This window comes from Manacus vitellinus, unplaced genomic scaffold (genome assembly GCF_001715985.3).
Source record: "Manacus vitellinus isolate BGI_N305 unplaced genomic scaffold, ASM171598v3 scaffold_9_pilon, whole genome shotgun sequence".
In the NCBI taxonomy this organism is placed as follows: domain Eukaryota; kingdom Metazoa; phylum Chordata; class Aves; order Passeriformes; family Pipridae; genus Manacus; species Manacus vitellinus.
In genome coordinates, this window is record NW_021940917.1 from 4,645,584 (window position 1) to 4,667,722 (window position 22,139).

At 41.5% G+C, this 22,139-nt stretch overlaps 1 protein-coding gene across 2 annotated transcripts in view; it reads left to right on the plus strand.

Annotated features, from left to right (window-relative positions):
- Positions 1-9,233: 9,233 nt before the first annotated feature.
- HSD17B4 (hydroxysteroid 17-beta dehydrogenase 4) overlaps positions 9,234-22,139 on the plus strand; it is a 58,853-nt gene continuing 45,947 nt past the window's right edge. Inside the window, exons 1-10 of one of the 2 annotated variants that reach the window (XM_029965389.1) lie at positions 9,234-9,303; positions 9,542-9,595; positions 13,724-13,831; positions 14,195-14,254; positions 15,253-15,274; positions 15,380-15,426; positions 16,080-16,164; positions 16,747-16,934; positions 20,858-20,949; positions 21,526-21,550. In XM_029965389.1, the coding sequence (XP_029821249.1) occupies positions 9,267-9,303; positions 9,542-9,595; positions 13,724-13,831; positions 14,195-14,254; positions 15,253-15,274; positions 15,380-15,426; positions 16,080-16,164; positions 16,747-16,934; positions 20,858-20,949; positions 21,526-21,550 (718 nt within the window). In that variant the 5' untranslated portion in view covers positions 9,234-9,266. The remainder of the gene's footprint in view (positions 9,304-9,541; positions 9,596-13,723; positions 13,832-14,194; positions 14,255-15,252; positions 15,275-15,379; positions 15,427-16,079; positions 16,165-16,746; positions 16,935-20,857; positions 20,950-21,525; positions 21,551-22,139) is intronic. The other variant, XM_029965390.1, reaches the window with a different exon arrangement.

Sequence of the window (22,139 nt, forward strand, 5' to 3'; positions counted from 1 at the left end):
GGTCTCATTAAGTTTGCTTTGCCATCCACACTGTGATAAGGACTACTGCCTAGTGTAAGCACAGACATTTGACTTTGGCTAAATAAGACATTATGTCTAAGCCTACAGTTTCAGTATCCTATGACACTGCAATCTACAGTTTACCCCAAAGCTAGAACTGAGAAGCTTGTGCTACAAAATACGGAAACAGGGAAGGAGGCCCTTTATTCAACAATATCAAAGAAAACGAGTCTTTGCTACTGCTTGGAGCTGGGAGAACTTTGGCTGGGGAATTCCTGCTTCCCACCTCATTTCTGATTAGCAAAGCAAGTGTTGGAGAGGAGCACAAGCAAACTACAGGAAAAGGTGTTTATGTTGTTAATTCATTAACTGGCTGTTCTCCATCTTGTTCCTACATAGAGGGCTATTCCATACTTCATGTATTCTTGAGTAAAATTGCTCTTTACTGCAGGCTAGGGAGGAATTCTCATCACAGAATATAGTCAATTTGAAACCATGTTGTTTGGCTTTCATTTGCATTTTTAGGATGGCTAGAGTGGATGCTGGCAGAATGGGTATTCCTGAGAGATAACTGGAACTCTACTGAAATGAATATATATGTACTTTTGTGCACAGAGAAAGCTTCTGTAACACTGGGAGTAAGAACTGTTGAATCCCCTTGGTAGCAGCTTCAGAGAAGAGGCCATTTTAGAAGGCACAAAAGTACCTTATATATATAAAGTACCCTATTTGTGCTTAGATAAGCACAAAAGTAGCTTATCGTTTGTGCACACTTTGTGGTCATTAAAGGAGCTGCCTGGATTTATTCTACAAGCAGAACATCATGGAATTTTTGGCTGTTCTAAAGCTCAATATGGCTGTTAATTCAGAAGCAACTCCACCAAATCAGTTTTCTCAAGAGGCATTTCAAGTCTTCCATCTATTCAGTTCATCTGTAGAGTCTGTTTACTTGTAACTTGGTAGTAGTGCCAATATGCATCTGATTTCCACAGAAGGCAACATATGGTTATTTGCTAGTCTTTTTACCTCTTGTTTTAGTTTTTGTTTTAGTCCATGTGGGGTTCTATTCTCTCTCTTTTCTCTGTTTTTTTTTTCCAAGGGGACCAAGGTAATGGAGTTTTCATGAAGAATCGCTTATAGTCAAATAGAGCAGTTGTGTTATGGGAGTAACACCATAACCTTTTGCTGGCACCTCCCTAATATCTCTCCACAGGACGCATTTTCAAAGCTGTAGATGTGCACGCATAACTAGTTTCTGCTTCACGAGTTTGTTCTAGTACTGTGTTACTACATACCTGCTCAGCAGTCCCCCAAGCCCTGACTGACCCAGGGCTTCGGTCTCCCTTAAATCCTAAGTCTCTGATGGAATGAAATGGAGAGCTTCCATAGTGTTCTGCTTGTGCCCCCTGCATGGATTTTCCACTTGATTGAGTCGTATGTGCAACAAATGCCAAAATAATGTTTCTTGCCAAAACAGGGATATGAGACCTCCTGTGATGTGGGTTGTTGACAACAGCTATAAAAATGTTTGCATTTACATTTGCAGTTGGTGCATAAGAATATGTGCACTGTTAACTACACAGTAGGCTGTTCGTCATCATCAGGAAAGCTGCTTTTCAAGTATTGAGGGTGAGAAACAATGGATTCAATAGCAAGAAAAAACCCACTTACTAATTGCTATAGGGTCACAGAAAAATAAAGACAAGCAAGCTGGAATGGAAACTACTATATGCTGTTCCTGCAGAAGAAAGGAATCAGTAGAAACATTGTATTCTAGCTACTAAGAATTCCACAGCAGGGGGTTCTGTCACATTGGATTGTACACCTGACCAAGATCAGTAGTTTTGTCTAAACACTTTTACTCAGAGAGTAGCTACTACAGTGAGCTGGGCCATACAGTTGGTTTTTTAAGATGAACATATGCGACCAGCTCAGTGCTGAGACCTCTCAATGACCTCTCTGCACTGGCAGCTGGAGGATGGCTGCAGAGAGAGAGAGGAAATGGGAGGATGACCTGGCTGCAAGCAAGGCACCCTCAGTCACAGCAAAAAACATGTGTCTCCAAAACTCAGGGACTTCTACAAGCATTAGGGCTGTGGGGAGGTACGATCTGTTGGAGGCCATGCTTTTGCAGTGTTCAGTGGAGGGTGCTATGGTTTTTAGCATCGATTCAATATCTAGTTCTTGGTCATGGCAACAAACATCTGGTAGCCCCCTTCACTCATGTTTGTAAAGAAATCTTTTTTCCCAGTGAATAGGCCTTTGCTAATCTCCATGAGCAAAACCATTTAGAAAGCAAATAAAGTACTTGAAAAGGAGCCTTATGATCCAAACAGCTCTTTTACCAATATTAAAAAATACAGAGTAAAAGCAAGCCAGATAGTTCTTTCATTCCCCTTGAATAAAAGTTTCCAAGGTGCTCACCATCTCCACTAGCAGACAGTAGAACACATTGTCAATGGAATTAAGACTCCTGCAGTATCCACAACACTTGCAACCCCTAGTTTATAAAAGACTCAAAGTAAAAAAGCACAACTGAATTATCTAACCTAGTCAAAAGAATGACATTAGGACATACACCAAATTTGTTTCAGTGCACAACATGAAAATTCACTGTTAATAAAAGAACTTACTGCTCTAGGCATTAAAGCATATCAGAAAAAAACCCCATGATCTCATTCAGTATTACAGGGTACTGCATGGGGGTTTTGGCAATTTTTTCCTGATTTAAAATGTCTCATATGTCGATAAGAATGTTAGTGGCAAATATTTGTTAGTTCACACTGCTCACTAAGAGATAAAGTAAATTTGGCCCTCCTTTTTGAACTCACTTATTTCATTACCAGTTTCAACCACTTTAAACCCTCTGGCTGAGTTTGGACTGTGGATATCCTGCTATTCATCTCCCACTCATTGAAAACTCGGTATGACACCTGCTATTAATTTGTGGCTTGACACCTACTCTGTTCATGTTTCCACCTGCCATCACCTGACTTTGGTCACCAGCAGTACCCTCATACCTTGTTTCAGACTGATGCAGTTATTTTCTGATAGCTGTATGACTTCTGGAACAAAGTACTACTGACTGTTAAAGGGAACTTTTAAGTTCAAAACCCTTTGAATTGTGAGTGGTTCTTTGTATTTTGGATCTTTTTAATACAGACAAGTTTCACTTTAAAAACATAAAATATAGAAGAGACATACTATTACTCTTCTGCACTTTCTTTTGTGTTTTACAGGTAAAAAAATCTGCAATCTGTTGAGGAAACTCTTTTTTTTTCTGTTTTGTTTTTAAGTGTGAGCTCTTTGTTCGTTCTAATCCCAGTCTATGCACAAAAATGAGGAAACTATAAAAGATCATGACTTGTTAACAAAGCCCGTTTATTAGGTATCTAAAGAACAAATTCTGCTATAGAAGTACCTCAGGGAGTGATTTTACCACTAGCTTCCAGGCAAATTCAAGAATAAATCCTGTCCTATTATCTATAAAAAACAGAAGATAGAAGGGTATGGAATGTGAAAGGCCAGAGCTGAAAAGGCTTGTTCAAGGTCATGTAAGATGCAGTCCTCGACAGAAACAGCACTGAAAATGAACCAATTTGTCTTGAAATTTGTTTATAGAAGTGCCCACAGGACTATGCTGCTTTAGACTGATATGATTATTAGGGGATTATGCAAGTAAAATTGGTACTGTAAGGATGACCACTCAGTCCCTGTGGGTATTTCCAGTCTGAAGTAGGTGCTGCTCTCACAGCAGCCAGCACCACTCTCGTCCTGGAGACTTCCCTTTCTTCTTCCAGGTGGGAGCCCAGTCTCTCACTGTAGCAACGATAAACAAAATATTAAGTGTTGAGGCTGAACTAAAGCTCACAGATGATTGTGAGCTCAATCTGCTATTTCCTCAGGAAGAGCAATTGCAAACTGACTCACAGCTCTGCCCATCAGGGAAACAGCTTCCTCCTACTGTCAAGCACCGTACAGACAAACCGCAATCAGTGATGTTCTCTCTACAATACACAGACAACTGCACCGGGCCTCTCACTGCTGGGAAATTTGCTCTTCTACTGAGCTGCATTCAAATGAAATAGACAAACTTTAGAAGTTTAATTAGTTGTGAGGGTACTTTGTGCTGTGACAGAATAATACAGTGCAATGGGTTGTTTCTGCACACATTCAACGATATTTCCCACAGTTAAAGCTTGCGATTTATTGTAAACTATTCATCTGATCCATGTTCCCTTGCCTGCCTCCAGAAATTTTTTGGTCGTTTCCAGTAGTTTCCCTGTGGGCGGTACCTGTGATATGTGGGTTACGTGGGGCAGTTTTACTGTAGCACGATCTCCCTCCAGTGCCCAAAGTGCAAGTTGCAGCTGGAGTATGCAAACCTACGCAGCTTCCTCCTTCAAGCCGAACTGTGTCATAAAAATCACAGGCAACACGTCTCTGTTCCTGCTATTTCTGAAGAGCGAATGCTACATTTGAGGTCAGAAATGACAGTTTATTCTATTTTGGAAGTCACCAAACAGCTATTTGTACTCAGATACCTATCGCTTCTCTTTAGTGTAGACAGTAAAGCATTAACAGCCAAGAAGATAACCACACAGCAAAAACAGTTTTTCTTTTTGTTAGCTCCAGAAGTATTCCAAACTTTACAAGAAAGGTTAATCATGAATTAAAGTTCATCTGTGCAGAGGGAGTATGTAGGCGATTTCTCCAACAACATAATTATGTGTGTTCCTTACACAATCTTCTGTTCCCCGGGCACCCCTTAGATTTAAGGCAGACAGTGCAAAGGAGCAGGGAGTTTACAGCTCCCACAGGCTCATGTTGCTCTCATGAGTAGTCAGCCAGGAGAGGGAAAGAGTAAGAATTAATAGCTTCATAAGATCCCTCTCCTTAGTTCAGATAAAGTTTGTCATCGTCTGAATTGGTGGATTTCCATGGCTACGCTTTGTGAATGAAGATTTGGGAAGGGCTCTACCCACATTTGTTACAAGTGTGCTGGTGGCTAAAAAAGGCCAATATGAGATAGACAAGTCCGGTTGCAAAAGGCACAGCAGAAAGACTCCTTAGGTGGTATCGGCAAGACACGATTCTTTCTGCGTTGCCTTTTCTCCTCGAGAGTGATCCTGCGTGCGTTCTCAAAGGAAGCAGCAGTGTTATAGATGGTGTGTCTCCAAACTTCCTGATTGGAGGCCAGAGTAGACCAGTGATGAAGATCAATATGGCCAAGGCTGAGATGTTGTTTCAGGGAGTCCTTATATCTTCTCATTGGGGCTCCTCTCTTTCAGCAGCCAGTGGCAAGTTCACCATAGAGCACGATCTTAGGGAGGCGGTGGTCCTTCATCCTTGAGACGTGTCCTGCCCAGCACAGCTGTGTTCTCAGCAACATGGCCTCAATACTTGTAACTGCTGGAATTGGTGGGTAATACTGGAAAATCCTCACTAGATCTACTGCTGAGGTATAGAGCAGTGGCCCTATGAAACTCCAGTACAATGACATTCTGAATAACACTGTCACACTACACCACACCTGCAATAATGTAATGATTAAGTGTGTGCATTCTACTTAACCCACTGTCTGGTTCGACAAAATACAATGCATTCTGCTACTCGTGTTCCTTTGCTTCACCATGGGGTCACTGCGACGGGCGGAGTTCTCCATGAACTGCTCCAGCGTGGGTCCCTCCCACAGGGTGCATTCCTTCGGGAGGTGGGGTCACAAGTCCTGCCAGCAAACCTGCTCCAGCGTGACCTGCATGGGCTACAGAGGAACAGGTGCTCCTGCACCTGGACCACCTGCTCTCACTCCTCCTTTGCTGACCTGGGGGTTGGCAGGGCTGCTTCTTCCTCAGCGTTCTCTCTTCTCTCCCACAGCTGCTGCAAAGTGGGTTTTATACTTTCTTAAACACGTTCCCGCATAGGCACCAGCACCCGAGGGTCTGAGCCGTGCCCGGCGGGGTTCCATGGGAGCCGGCGGGAATGCTGTGCCTGGCCCGGGGCAGCCCGGGCCTCTCCTCACGGGGGCCACCCTGCAGCTCCCCCCAGACAGCCGGATAGCCGCACCCGGCACCGCCTCCCGCACACGGGCTGCCAAAATACGGGACGGGAAAGGGCGGCGTATTTCACATTAATGGTTCGAAACAGAGAGTTCCCACAGACAGTGATTTGGATTGGGAAACTGTAAATAGAGCAAAAAATAGTTACACAACACAAACCCTAAGATTAACATACAAGAAGTAACTATAGATTAACTCTAAACGGAGGCGTGATGTCTTACACCAGAGCACCAGGGTCTCGCAATCCACTCGGCCTGGCTGCGGCCCCTTCAGACACACGTGGATATGCCTGCGGGAGGAGCAGGACCGGCGGGATCCTGCTCCGCCTTTCACAAGCGCCGTGAGAAAGCAGGACCGGGCGGGGCTGGGCCCGAGCACCACCGCCCATGCACCGCGGCCGCGCTCTCCCTGCCCCTCTCTCCCTTCCCTCCCCTCCATCCCACACTACACTTCCCAGCGGGCGATGGGCGCCGACGCACGCGTGTCCCTCCCCTCCGGTCTCTCCTCGTCCCGCCGCAGGCGGGGCCGGGCCGGGCGGCAGCGCAGTCGGCGGGCAGCGCAGCGATGGCGCGCGGCGGGCGCTGCCGCTTGTCGACGGGCGGCCTAGTGGTGCTGGTGACCGGGCGCCGGAGGAGGTTGTGCGGGGGCCGGGGGCCCGCACCCGGCGGCGTGCAACGAGCGGGCTGTCCGAGGGGCCGGGCTTCTGCAGCTCCGCGCAGCCAGCGCTGCCCGCGGCCTCGCAGCGTGCCCTCGGGCGGCCGAGTCGGGCTTGGCCCGGGGACAGGCAGGTATCGTTTCACTTAGAAAGAGAAGCGAGGCTGGGGCGAGGCGCTGTCAGCGCCAGTCTCCGGCCGTGCCAAGGCTGCACAGGGGTCCACCGCTTGTGCCTCCTGCTGCCCTCCGTTCGAGCTGAGCCCCGGCACCGCCGAAACTTGTCCCGCCGGTGCTGCGCCCGAGCGCGTGATTTCTGCTCTTCAAACACACGGGGGGAGCAGCGCCCCGTCGGTCAGGGATGGCCTCGTATCCTGGTCCCTTCCAGTTGTGCTTTGGCCCCGGTGACTTGACGCGTGTGCCCCGCGTGGTTTGGCACTGCGCTGTTGCAGCGGCGCTTTGCGGGTGCCAGCGGTGCTGCGGAAAGCAGCCGCCCACCTGTTGTGCCTTCCCTGCCCTCGTTGCTCCCGGGAGCCGGCCTGGAGGCACATGGGAGAGGGCAGGACAGAGGGGAGAGGGTGGGGAGAGCCCTCTGTCACAGGCAGGGCGGGCCTGCGCTGTTGGTGGTCTACAGGCCTGGCCTCTCCAGGGAAGTGGATTTGCAGTAGAATGCTTGGTTTTGCCAGCGAAATGTTTTTTATTTGTTGTTGTGGAGTGGGGCTGTTTGTTTGGGGTTTTGTTGTTCATTTTTTCCCCTTTTACTATTATTTTTTCTTCTTTCTCTGCGCGTGCTTGACCTTTAGCTGCTGTGAGACCTGCGTAAATATACGAGCTGTCGGTGTATCCACTGGGCGAGAGGCAAAGTTTATGTTTGTGATGAGCTGGTAAAGGAGCTTATTCTACGATCCTCTAAGAAGGTTCCACCCTTCCCCCAGGAAAGTTTTGCTCTCATTTTGTGGAGCTGCACATAGCCAGAGTTGTCATTTTGGGGGCCTAATTAGGTGATGTGAAGATGATGTTGTGGAAAGCACTGAGCAGTCCATGCACCTGAAGGTGATTAGCGTGAGCATAATTCAGGCCAGATGCGTATGGTGTTTTCACACTTTTACCAGACCTATATTTATGTGCTTCTCCCTGTATAGCAAGTCTCACTGAAAAAAACAGGTTAAAACCTTTGATAATAGCAAAACAAAGCCACTTTGATAATAACAAAGCTTCTGAAAAGCACTGCATTGTGTAAAAATTGCTTGTCATAAGTGTGGGTGTGCTTACCCTTGTACTTCTAGTATTAGACTGCTTGAAAGTTGTTTGTTAAGAGAAAAAACTCATCTTGTATGTTTTATTTCATAATAGGTTTTTAATAGGTGGTTATTTAAATTTAGAGAAACCCTATTAAATTCAGATTAGTTCTTGTTTTGCTTTTATTTGGTTCACAACACTGTAGTTAGACTTTACTGCTAGTAACATTATTTTTCAACATTCATTTTTGGATTGGATGCTGGTGCACTGATCAGAGCTAAGAATTTATTTAAACATCTGGAGCACTAATTTGTTTTAAAGTGAGACCTGTTTTCACATACACAGGCATCTAAAATACAGTAGTTTCTTTCCACTTTGGGCAAATCCCTTGTGAAGTACTGTTCCTGCCTGTCATGTAGCATTGTCATTGTTCATGCAATTCAATTTTTTTTTTTTTAAATTTTGGTTCTTAAACATTCAGTCCTTGCTGACCAATTGAGAATGCCAGCACATATAACATGGTCTGGGTTTTGTGCACTTCTCACAGTTGTGTGGCTTTTCAAAACAACGAAAAAAGTTTTCTTGGAATTGAGTTGCATGAGGCAGTGGAAGTGTATGCACCTCACATGTGTTACTCTCCACTGCAGAGGCTCAAGACAGTCTTAAAGGAATTTTCGATTTTTTGGTGTAAGATTAGTGTGTTTCAAAACAGTCTAAACAGTTCTGATTTTTTTTCTCCCATTTTTTCTTTTTAGAACTGGCTTTGAATGTTCTGGTGAGGGCCAAGTAGACACTGTTTGCACTCTGAAAAACTTGTTTCTGACTGATCGTCACTTGATCATTCAAATTTCTTTTTCTTTTGAAATTAGTAAAAAAAGGATCAGTGTCATTGATCTCAATAAGTTTGACTGGTACAGATATAATCTAGAAATGATTTATTGTAACAAATAACTAATGTCTAACACAACTAGAATCTAGGCCAGAGTAAAGGTGCAAGACCCTTGTTTTGTATGTAATGCACAATTGACAGTCTTCTGTTACCATAGGCAAAATGTCTATGTGTCTGGTTAATAGAGGTATTAGGCATTCCTTTGTATCCAGATGATTTTGTCAATACATCTTGAATCAGAGTTAAATTTTGTTCAATTTCTTTTTCAAATCTTAACTTTAGCCAGGGAAGTAGCTTATTCACTTAGAGTGTAATTAATTAACTTGAACCATCCATTCCTTCTTCACTGTTAAATCAAGACATTAAACGTTCTTCCTTTCAAATGTATTTTTCTGTCACAAGCACAAACTCGACAGCAACTTTCCCAGATGGTTCTGTTGAATGCAGTAACAAGGAGTAAGCATGGTTTGTTTTTTTTTCTCTTGACTGGAGGTTTTGTCTACAGTTTACATGTTTGTATACTTGCAAGTTTTGTACTTATGAAAAACTTTGAACTCCTGGGGGAAATAATGTTTTACTTTGAATCTTGAAGGTGTTTGTGTTGAATTGGTGCATTTTTCTTGATGCAATTAATTTTTGTTTAGCTTTTGTCTGAATTGTAATCCAGAAAACACTTGTTTTTAACTTTTTTTTTTTAACCTAGGTTTGGGCAGAGCCTATGCTCTGGCTTTTGCTGAAAGAGGAGCTTCGGTAGTTGGTAAGTTTTATGCTAGCTAACTTGATCTAGACAATAACCTTTGCCTTTTCACATATCTTGCATTCAGCTGTCCATGGCCTTTTTGACGGTAACCTTTGTTATTTAATGGTTTTCTGTCTTATCTTTTGCTGTTTAACTTTTGCTTCTAAGCCTTACTTTCTTATGAAACAAGCTGCCCAAGTTTCTCCCTGGGCTTATCTTTGCTGGAAAGCCAGTTTGAGTCAGATCATTTCCCAGATTTGACTTTCACCTATGCATACCAGTCTTTACCATGATTTGTGGCCAGAGAGTGTTGTCTTAGGTGAATATTGCTTAGAGTCTTCCAATATGACCATTTGAGTAGGTGAATTTGTTATAGTATCTTCTCCCAAGAAAGAATTTACTGGAGTATTACTCAGTATCAGTAGCATTGCTTCTTTCTGCAGCTCGTGGGACAGAAGAGCCATCTGGTCCCGGTGACAGTGCCAAATAGCTCTCAGTAAAAGGATTTCTGATGGATTTGTAGTACCTTGGTTGAACCTTCTCAGGGCATCTTTAGTTCTGAAAAATGCTGCATCGCGTGGTGATTCTGAAGGTTAAGTTATATTCTTGGGCACTTGCTGGCAGTCAGCATTGCCATTTTTAGTTTGGCTATTAAGAAAAAGTTATTCACTGAAAGGGTTGTCAGGCACTGGAACAGGCTGCCCAGGGAGGTGGTCAAGTGACCACCCCTGGACATATTTAAAGGATGTGTGGATGTGGCACTTAAGGACAGGGTTTAGTGCTGAACTTGGCATTTTAGGTTAATGGCTGGACTTGATCTTAAAATACTTTTCCAACCTAAATGATTCTATGATTTTATGATTTGGCTGCCTGTGAATGAATTTGTACAGGTATTGTTGATAAGTTCAAGGTTAAATGTTTAAAGAGATTATGGACAAGGATTTGCTGTCTAGTGTTTAGCTTTCTAATGAAAATTGCAATTTCGGTTTACAAAATTTCATAAAAATTGTTTTGTTTCACTTCATAGGTTTAATATCATATATGCATGTATAACAATATATGTGCATAGACAACTTTAAAAAAATCTAGGTAATTTTTTTTTTGTGGTAGTTGCCATCTTTAATGCTTGTCTTATTTACTAGAGATGTGAGTACTTCACCTTGAGTTCTCTTATGTCACTAAAGCAGCCCAAATGTTTTGATTGACTCTGTGTAGGTAAGTGTTCTGACTTACCAGAAGGATCTGAAAGAAAATGTATTGTATTGCCTAACCACAGCTAATAATCCTATATCTCTTGGCCTTATTGCCTAATAGCTATATTGGTAAGTTAAGAATTGACTGTAAGGGCAACTTCTTGTTTCCTTTTGGAAACTGCATTGCACTTCACCTCTTCTCACAGTGTGCAATTACCTCTAAATGTTTGCATTTGTCTCTTTTGTTCTCTTATGATTCTGACTTCATAGAGTTGAGAAGTTATTTGTGTAAATGTGATTTTGTTAAACTCAAGCAGATGTGAGACTCATGCCATGTCTCTTTAAACAAGTTCCATGTTCTAAGTTCTGGAAATGAAGGTATGTTGTAAGAACAGTGATCAAATGCCCTGGAAGAACACGGCAGCTTTTCTGCCCAGTCCCACATCTCATCTCTGAGTGACTTACTGTTGATGTGGTTAGCTTGACAAGAGCAACCCACGTGGAAAAACTCCTTTTCTCATCACCTAAAGGCTGCCTGCTGCCACCTTTTTTTGTCATGCTTTGTCTCCTTCATGCCTCTCATCAGAAAAAGTTGGAAGAGGGAGGAAGGGATGCTTTGCTTCTGTCTTGCAATCTGTGTTATGCCCCAACCTGTGGTTTCAGGCAGTCTATCTGAGAGCTCTTCTGTGTTGCTGTTTTAGTTTAGTTTAGAGTAATGCTTTTGAAGCATCTCCCCTGATATGTATCTTATTTGTATTTTGGAATGATATTTGGTTGCGTGAATGGAGTTCCGTTAAAAACCAGACTGGAAGATGCAACTTAGCAGCACATCTGCAGCGTTCCATGTGTCTGTTAGATTTATGACACCAGAATACAGCAAGAAATGAGCTGGCTTGTTTTGCAAAAAAACCATGAACTGTAGATGTCAGGTCCTCAGCACCAACTGCTTCACACTTCTGCTGCTCACACTCATAGCCTTAGAGGAATTCTTCTCTGAGATTCAGACTATTACCAAGCTCTGTCACAACTGCTGTGGTCTCCAGCTCTTTTCTACTGGATGTTTTCAACCAGAAATTACATGATGGAAAGTTTGAGCTTAAAATACTGTTATTGGTCTGTTTCAAAGCGTAGAATAGCTCAATTCTTTCTTTCATACTCAATTTTGCTTCAACTCTGTTGATGCCTGCGCTCAGCCGAAGGTACTTTGCTGCCTCTGAAAATTTTCTGAAATATTTAATTAAGTTTTTGTCAGCAAACTGCTAATGAAGTGAAGGGTAAACACATATAAGTTTTGTCTTAGGTTTTAGCGTCTTAATAAGACCGAATATTTTGTGTAAATGTTTACCACAGAATTGTCCACTGTTATTTCCCAGGAGAAATTAGAAATTCTAGTGCTGTTCCTGACTCACTTTCCTTTAATATCATGTTAAAGGCTTGTTATGTTGCAGACTGAGCAGCCTGCCTGTGTTGCCTACCCTAAAGCTTCACTACTCTTGGAAATTTTCCCTAATGCCTCACCTGAATTGTGCTAGCTGCATGCTTGGATGGTTAGATATTGATCTGTTTAACTGGGAGGTTCTGTCTCCTTTCTGTTTTGCATCAATATGTTATTGTACTTGACCATAGCATGGTGTTCTGCCTTAATTCTTCCTACTTCAGGCTAGGTGTGTTTTGGGTTTGGTTTGTTGTCAGTTGGTTGGGGTTTTTTGTTGTCGTGTCCCTCCCCTCTACAAAGCCCCTCGCTTCTTCTGGGCTTTGGCATTTTCATTTACTCATATAAATTTTCTACAGTGTTTCTGCATTTCTCTTGTGCTGCAGACAAAGACGAAGACAGGATTTCATATGAGACTTTCTTTGTCTGGCTAATAGAGAATGATTTTGTCATGTGTCCTGCAAGCCATTTTCCTGCTTATATGGAGAGTTAAAAAAAAAGGCAAAAAATGGATTTATTTCATTTTGTGATGATACAGCAGACTTACAATTGCTGTTTGTCATCAAAATTAGCAAGAATATCTTGCATATTTTGTGGATTTCACTGTGTCTGGCTTCTTGAGGACTTCTAAGAAGTTAGAAGGCACGAAGCTGGAGTTTGCCATAGTGAAAGACCATTTAGCAAAATACCATTTTTGCATGTAAATTCAGTCAATTCTGGCTTTCTTACAATTTCATTTTGCACCCGTTTAAACATACTTCTTAACATTTTTTGAAATTCTTTGTTCAAATATAATGTTTGGGGTTTTGGGGAGTGTTTTTGTCCCCTGCTGAATTCTGTGAGTCGGTGAGAAGTGCAAATACAGCAACAGTGCAGCAACGAGTGGTGATAGTACATTACAACTACCACCATTAATGATGTGTGCCCCAGTACTGAAAACAGCCTGGAAACAAAGCATCTCTGTGTGTCAGGTGACCCTCTTATCCCACAGGAGCAGGATCTGAAAATCCAGAGCAGACACTTCTCACTTTGTTCAGACTGCTTGATCTCTTCTATAGTGAAGCTGACTAGTAACAATTTAGCTACTCTATTAAACAGGAACAAAGTCTTCCCAGTTTTGCTTACAGTTCATGCAATACTTAGAGCAGGGTGACAAAAGATCAGAATAAAGCACCTATGATTGGTATGTATTCTAGATATTAATCTCAGAACTACAACACAAGTACACAGGTAGCCTGGGCTGGGCAGACAAGTTGAATGTGTGGTGCAGGGGGGGTGGGAAATGCTCTGCTTTCCATGTTATTAAAAAAAAAAAAAGGGATAACATATATTGCACTAGTTTTTTAAAAAATAATCATGTGTCCTACTATTCTTTTCTAGTCATCTGAGATTTTCAGTAATATCCAGGTACAGCAGGCTTTATTAATACTCCTTATAAATTCTGGCATGATAATGAGGTAAGGACAGAGCATGAATTCTTGAGTTTTAACAATGAAAAATTCATTTCTTTGTCATGCATAGTGAATGATCTTGGAGGTGATTTCAAGGGATATGGCAAGAGCTCCTCAGCTGCTGACAAAGTTGTCAACGAAATCAGAGCAAAAGGAGGGAAAGCAGTACCCAATTATGGTATGTTATTTTTCCAGACAAGTATAATGCCTTAATGAAAAGTTGACATTGCCTAGTAAAGGATTACTTCTAGCTTGCCAGTAACATAATTTAAATAGATGTAATATGATGTGGGTTGGAGATGGATGATTCTTACTTGCTTTGCTTCATGTTTTTCTTGCAATGGCAAATGTTGTGCCATTTAGACTTACTGTGTGGATTTTGCTGTAGGACACATGCAAATAGTGGCTGAATTTGAATTTAGTTTGTATTGGGGTTGTACACAGTTGATTTTTCTCAACTCCATGGAGTTAGTTGTTAATATCTTGGAAGTGCAGTATATCCAGTTAATTTTATTTGAAAATTTATACCTTTTCCTTACAGATTCGGTGGAAGATGGTGAAAAGCTTGTGAAGACAGCCCTTGAAGCTTTTGGGAGGATAGGTACAATTGCTTAATTCATATTGAAACTTGTTTGCAAGGCAAAGCCATTATAAACAGTGCAGTTGACAACAAGTATATGAAACACAGGATGACAACAATAATACTCACTAACTCTTGATGCCCTTGGTCAGTGAAATCTAATTAAGGGGCTTTCAACTTTTAATCTAAATGGACAACTTTTCTGATTTTTTTTTTTCCGGTGTGTTTTTAGCAGAAGTTTAAGGCTTAATATATGATACTTGTTTTCCTGCCCTTCAGAATTTTGGAACTTCAGTAATGGTTAACAGTTTCTGTCTCAAAGCACAGAGTCCATCAAGTGTTATAACAAGCTGCATAAAATTAGCATGAGCAACTGTCATGCTTTGAAAACTCTCCTGCTTATGTAAAGTCAAAATGCTTTAACAGAAATAAAAAAAAAAGCTTGAGGTATTTTACCTAGTAATTAATTGTTTGTTTTTTAGCATGTGATTGCCACTGTTCAATTGTGATTTTAACTCAGGGCTAAATTGTTTAAAGTACACACAATCAAACCCAAGAGGAACCTCATTAAATATTTGACAAAAAATTATTGTGATCCAGGTTGCTTTATTGGCTTTGTGTCTCTGTGGTTCCTCTGGTTATCATTTGGGCTTACTGCAGCAAAGGTGGTGGCACAAACTGCATAATCAGGAGCACTCTGAATTCAAAGCAAGCTTCAAACTGTACAGGATGGCTGCATCCTGCAGGTATTGGATTCCCAGGTAGCTGGCACTTCAGAGCTATACGTCTCTGTCAGGCTTTGTCCCGTTGGCAGGCTGAGACTTAACTGTCCTGAATCGTTGTGTCTTAATTACTGTCCAATGGTAGGATTCGCTATTAAAGACAGGGAGATATAGAATAGTAGTATGATGTATATATGCAGTGTTCTTGTCTAGATACATTTTTAGAAGTGGGAGAAAAGTAGAAACAAGCTTGTACTTTATAAGTGCATTCACTTGGTTTCCCTTTTTTTTCCCCAGATATTGTTATAAACAATGCTGGGTGAGTATACCTGAGGGTTTTGTCCTGTTTGAGTGTGGACTATCACTCTCGTTTCAACAACTGTTCATCTTCTGTTTGTTTTGTTTTCCTAATGTTGCCTTTTAGGATCCTAAGAGACCGTTCATTTGTTCGGATAAGTGATGAAGACTGGGGTGAGTTGATTTTAAAATGTGCTTTCTGTGTGAAAGATGAAAGGTACATTCCTCCCTTTGGAGCAAGGAGGAAGAGAAGTCAGGGAAGACTTACCTTTTGCCCTGAAAGCTTAGTGGTAAGCTGCTGGTGTTTAATTTGCAAAACAGATCTGTGCTGCAATGCATGGTAGGTGTATGTAGTTCCAAAGGGGAAGAAAGGCTTTACTTACCACTCCTAGTTGCTGAGTGGAATACAAAAAAGCCATGTGAATTATACACAATAGTTTTTGTGAGCAGAACACATTCCCAGCACTAGCACTGAGTGGCTGAATACTATACAGGCTTAAAAGACCCAGAACTAATGAGAGAGGAAAGCATTCTGATGTGCCAAGGGACAGAAGAAAAGGTGAAACCTTCAGTGAGATAGTATTGATGGTGTTGATAAGCCAGTGGAGAAGACTTGCAAAGATGGTCTGTCTGCTGTTAGTCTTTGTCTAATTCTGCCTATTTGCAGGAATTTTGAGATAAAAAACAAAAAAAAGAGTGCACCAGTCTTTTATTACCAGTGTCAGTGTGAAGAGAGTGTATTTTTTGTCATGAAGAAGAAACATGGTTTATTTCAAGTTGGGAGAAAAAAACCTGGAAATATTGAACTGATATTAATTTGTTCCTAGATATAATCCATAGAATTCACTTGAGGGGATCATTCCTTGTCACCCGAGCTGCATGGAATCACATGAAAAACCAGAAATTTGGCAGGTAAAAATTTGTCTTCTGTTTTGTTTTTTTCAGTAGGGAATAACAGACCGATGCATGACAGTGAAGGAGTTTTGCACCCTTTTCTTTCACTGTCCCAGGGGTGAGGCAAAATCAGTTAAAATGTTAAACCTGTTCAGTTCTGATCCCCCCTCTCCACCTCCCCAGCCAAATGTTTAAAGGGGTTTTCTCCATGTGTTTAAATGTATTTTTCTGAATATTCGAGACAGGAGCTGTAGAACTGTAAAAGTACCGTTTCTTTTCATGGAGACTGGTTAGAAATGTTTGTTACTTGGATGTTACTGTAAATCCACGGGATTCTGATCCTACTTCTTTTTACTCAAATGATTGGTACATGCAGTTCTGCTTGTATGTTGTGGGTTCTTTTTGTTTGTGGTTGGGTTTTCATGGGTTTTTTGGTTGGTTTGTTAGTTTTAACCTTTTGGACAAATGTACTTGTCTGAGAAGTAATAGGAGTGTTCTTAGTCTGTCTTGGTACATATACTGTTAGCGCAAAGAGTGCAGTGAAATCAGATTTCTTAGTTTTTTTCAATTTAATATTTTTTTCCTCTCCTTCCCCCTAAGAATAATTATGACATCCTCAGCTGCTGGAATATATGGAAACTTTGGTCAGGCAAACTACAGTGCTGCAAAGCTTGGCCTTTTGGGTCTTTCAAACACAATTGCAGTTGAAGGCCGAAAATACAACATCCATTGCAACACAATTGCTCCAACTGCTGGATCCAGGCTGACTCAGACCGTCATGCCACAAGGTGAATCATTTAAGGTCTACTTGTGCTGATATTTTTAGGTGAATTGAAGCACAGTAAATTTTCTTATCTCTCAGAAAATGCAAATCGTTCACACTTCACACTCTGATAAGTCATTGTTCCCACTACCTTTTTGTCTCTGAACTGTCAACTTACTTGCTTTGCCTGTTGTGAGGAATTCTTATTTTCTGCCACAAGATAAGAAGCAAGTTTTCTAATTTACAAAAGCAATCTCGTGTGGCAAGGCTCTTTAATTATAATCTCTTCCAAGATCCTCCTACAGTAGTGGAAAGGCTTGTTTGTTTCATCAAATGTGCAATCAGGTATGGGCATAAGGTGTCTGCACTTGTTACTATATCGCCTGATTGCAAAACACTGAGTTTTTGCACTGTGCGTCATGTGTGTACTTAGTTGTTTCATGATCAGCAGGAGATAATAGTGAACTGAGTTGCCTAATTTTTCCATATTGCACAGTTACTAATCTTAGAATGTCTGAACAGGTTTTAACAGAGCACTGCATTGGGAAGTCAGTATAAGCAACATTTTAGGAGACAGCTGTGTGTAAAGTGTAAATTTAGGATAAATAGCCTGACTAATTACTTTGGCAAATGACCAGAAAAAAGAAAAATAATTTGGAAAAAAGGGGCTATAAAAGGAAATTGCTCTCAGATAGTCTTCAGGCTAATAGATTAGCCTGTTTCATTTCCCTTCTGCCCTCCTTTTCCCTGATGACAGGCAGATTTCAAAGCCAAGGAAATAATGACATTTTTCAGACTGATATACAAGGTATTGGAGAATAGTATATTTTGTACATTATGCATAGTTTAAATGCTTGATTTTGTTTGATTAAAGTATGCTGGTTTAGGTCTAAATAATCCAGGTATTTATGAAATCTAGCAGTTCTACAGGTTGTAGTTTTCAGGGATTTATTGCAAATATTTAGAGAAGAGCCAAATACATTAAGCTTGCAGCCATGAGTTCCTGACGTGTAACATGGGGTACAGTACTTGGAATTTTCTGAAGATATTTAAGTTACAAAGGATGATTAAAAACACCTCAAAATTTTCTTTCTTAGTAATTTTAAGAAAAGTGAGATCCTTTGGTCTCTCTATAAGATACTTGGAGCTCTGATAATTGGTTTGTTATCTCACTCCCTTCCTCCCTGTTCAGATTTTCAAATACTCTCAAAATATTTGAACATCTCCACAACTTTAAAAATGTTTTCAAATCTCACATCAAATTATCCTTGTTATCTTAGTCAGTACTTTCCTATTTGTTTTCAGCTGTCTGCAAGCACATATGATTTTTCATTGCCACACTTACATATGTTCAGCTTGACCTACGTGGTGGTGTTCTTGCCAGAACTCTTAATATAGTTTGCATCTTTTGTGTGGTTTTTGTTTCTTTGGGTTTTTTTAAACTTCTACCATAGCACTCTAGGCCTAATTTTTGAGACTAAATTGTGTGTGGCATAAAGTGGAATACTTTGGAAAAGCCTAAGGGTTTTGTTATGCACTAACAACGTGCCATATTAAATGGAATTCATCTTCTTTTGATTTTGTGGAACTTCTGAAAATGAACTTCTGTTTGCTTCTGTTTTACTATTAAAGAAGTACTCATGATAAACTTTCCCAGCTCTTCATCTGGGAAAATCGTGCTATAATTGAAAATCATAGAATCATAGAATTGTAGAATCAGCTGGGTTGGAAGGGACCTCAGACATCATCAAGTCCAACCCTTGATCCACTACCGCCATGGTTGCTAGACCATGACATTAAGTACCACATCCAGTCTCTTCTTAAAAACCTCCAGGGACAGAGAATCCACCACTTCCCTGGGCAGCCCATTCCAACGCCTGATTACCCTTTCTGTGAAGAATTTCTTCCTAATATCCAACCTAAACCTCCCCTGGCACAGCTTAAGACCGTGCCCTCTTGACTTACTCATAGTTGCCTGGGAAAAGAGACCAACCCCAACCTTCTTTCAGGGAGTTGTAGAGAGTGATGAGGTCTCCCCTGAACCTCCTCTTCTCCAGGCTGAACAACCCCAGCTCCCTCAGCCTCTCCTCATAGGACTTGTGTTCAAGTCCCTTCACCATCCTTGTTGCTCTTCTCTGAACCTGCCCCAGGACCTCAGTATCCTTCCTGAACTGAGGGGCCCAGAACTGGACACAGCACTCCAGGTGTGGCCTCACCAGTGCTGAGTACAGGAGCAGAATCACTTCCCTGGTCCTGCTGGCCACACTGTTCCTTATCCAGGCCAGGATGCCATTGGCCTTCTTGGCCACCTGGGCACACTCTGGCTCATGTTCAGCTTCCTGTCAATCCAAACTCCCAGGTCCCTTTCTGCCTGGCTGCTCTCCAGCCACTCTGTCCCCAGCCTGTAGCACTGCAGGGGGTTGTTGTGACCAAAGTGCAGGACCCAGCACTTGGTCTTGTTGAACCTCATCCTGTTGGAATCAACCCAACTCTCCAGCCTATCCAGGTCCCTCTGCAGAGCCGTCCTGCCTTCCAGCTGATTGACACTCACCCCAACTTAGTGTCATCTGCAAATTTGCTGATGATGGACTCAATCCCCTCATCTAAATCATCAGTAAAGATATTAAACAGAACTGGGCCCAACAGTGATCCCTGGGGGACACCACTAGTGACCGGCCGCCACCTGGATGCAGCACCGTTCACCACCACTCTCTGGGCCCGGCTCTCCAGCCAGTTCCTAACCCAGCACAGGGTGCCCCTGTCCAAGCCACGGGCTGCCAGCTTTTCCAGGAGTATGCTATGGGAGAGAATGGCAAAGGCTTTACTGAAGTCCAGGTACACTATGTCCACAACCTTCCCCTCATCCACCAGGCGGGTCACCTGATCATCAAAGGAGATCAGGTTGGTCAGACAGGACCTTCCCCTCCTAAACCTGTGCTGGCTGGGTCTGATCCCTTGTCCATCCTGTAGGTGCTCTGTGATTGCACTGAGGATGATCTGCTCCATAACCTTGTTGGGCACTGAGGTCAGACTGATGGGCCTGTAGTTTCCTGGGTCATCATTCCAGCCCTTTTTGTGGATTGGTGTGACATTTGCCAACTTCCAATCATGTGGGACCTCCCCAGTGAGCCAGGACTGTTGGTAGATGATGGAGAGTGGCTTGGTGAGCTCTTTTGCCAGCTCCATCATGCTTGATGAACTTTAACTGAGGAACAGCTATGTATCTCTTGCTGTTGAAAGAATAATATTCTAAAAGCTAAAACAGGAAATTAAACAAAATTATTGTTCAAACAGTGGATAAAATAGGTGATAAGAGCTGCCTGGACAACCACAGTCTGCTCCATGACAGTGTCTCAATTTTGAGATAGTTTTCTATTGTGCCAGATGCTGGTAGAAATCCCAAAATACAATTGCTATATAAATTCAGCAGGGCTGATATTCCCTATCTCTCGTTTGGAAAAATCAGTGTTTCCAGATGAGATGTTTCTTGAACATTCAACAGGTGCAATTATTTTCATAATGCCTTACCTTTCTAACTGACTAGCAGACTAAAAGGAAAATTGCTCAGGTACATCTCCATCAGGATTATGTCTAGCTGCCTTGTCCTTGTTTCAGGCTGCTTGTCAGATGGAAATTTAGGAAGGTCTCTGGCTTTGCAGTCTGCATGTAATTGTGTTTCCAACATTTAAACAGACTTTCATCTCTCTCTCTGAGAAGCAACGTCATTGGGTTTGGCAGCATATGTGTGTCTCACGAGTTGTTTGTATTTAGGGGATCTTCAAAGTTTCATGTTGTTTGTCCTTTTTTTTTCATGACAAAACACTGTTGGTTAAATTCTGGCTCTCCTGTTCATCAGAAGGTGTTAAAGTAAGAATAATTTGGTGAACATGTAGAGGTTTTTTTATTTCTACTTTGTGTTTTATAATTCCCCTTTCCAATCTGCTCTAGATCTGGTCGATGCTTTCAAACCAGAGTACGTTGCTCCCTTAGTTGTTTGGCTTTGCCATGAGAGCTGTGCAGAGAATGGCAGTCTGTTTGAGGTAATTTTTTTCTTTTCCCTTTCTTCCCTCTCTTTTCCTCCCTGTATCCCTTTCCCCCAAATCAGTAGTTTTTTTAGCCTCTATCCAGTCTTAAGCTTTTTGGAAGAAATGTTGACCATGTTGTGCAGTATTTGACAAGTACTTCAGGTAGTAACAGCCTAGTCAAATTCTGGTGTATGCTCAAAATACCACCAACTTGTTACAATTCTAATTATTCTCTTTTAAGGTTGAAAAGATACTAAAGAAACTACTTCAAAAGATATTTGTTTTCTAAACCATTCAAATACAGAAAATAACTTGCAGAATTGCAGGATAAATTACTTAATTATGATATTAATTATAGGTATTGTCATCAAACTGCTGGATCATAAGTTGAATGGAAGCTGTTATCTTGTACTTAGAGTTTTATGTTGATGACATTCTGGTGCTTAACTGAACTGTTAAATGCAACCAGCAGTAGTTCAGAAATTTTTATTATGTTTGTATTTGTTCTGGAGTATAGTTTTGTTTCCCTCTACTACCAAAGCTTTGCTTTGTGGCATGTGCAAAGTTGATGATTTTCTTTTTTCTTGGCAGGTGGGAGCTGGATGGATTGGAAAATGTAAGTACTTTTTGTTGCAGGATTGATCTTGTTTTTTGAATTGACATTAAAAGTATGCAGATCTTCTGAGCAGTTAACCTTTGCTCAAGACATTTTTTTTAAGGGGGAGAAGATTAACAAAAACTGAGGTTCTGAGGAAACTGCTTGTTTTAAGTAAAAGTCACAAATTTAACTTCACATGGAGGAAATTGGTAACTTAGGTGTGTGCATTGTTATGGTTTTGAGCTGACTGATAATGACTCAAAATCTGCCTAAGTAACCTTAGCTCTTGGATCCCAGATGTAATTTGACGTCAAGAAGAATCTCTGTTTTTGGTATACATTGCTGCCTTTTCTTGATAACTTCAGTTTTTCTGTGATATAAAAGTAGCACACGCTGGTAAACAGACAGCTTTTTAGTTGCTTTCTGCGTTTATTTATACCTCTAAACATGTTGAGGCAATTAGTCTTCTTAATAATCAATAGCTATGCTAGCTGTATTTTCCTTGAGTAACTGCAGTAACTAACTTAAATACGAATGTAAAGAAAACTCACAGACAATATTAAGGACTTCGGAGAAGAAAAAATTGTGTGAAATGTCTGAACTTTTT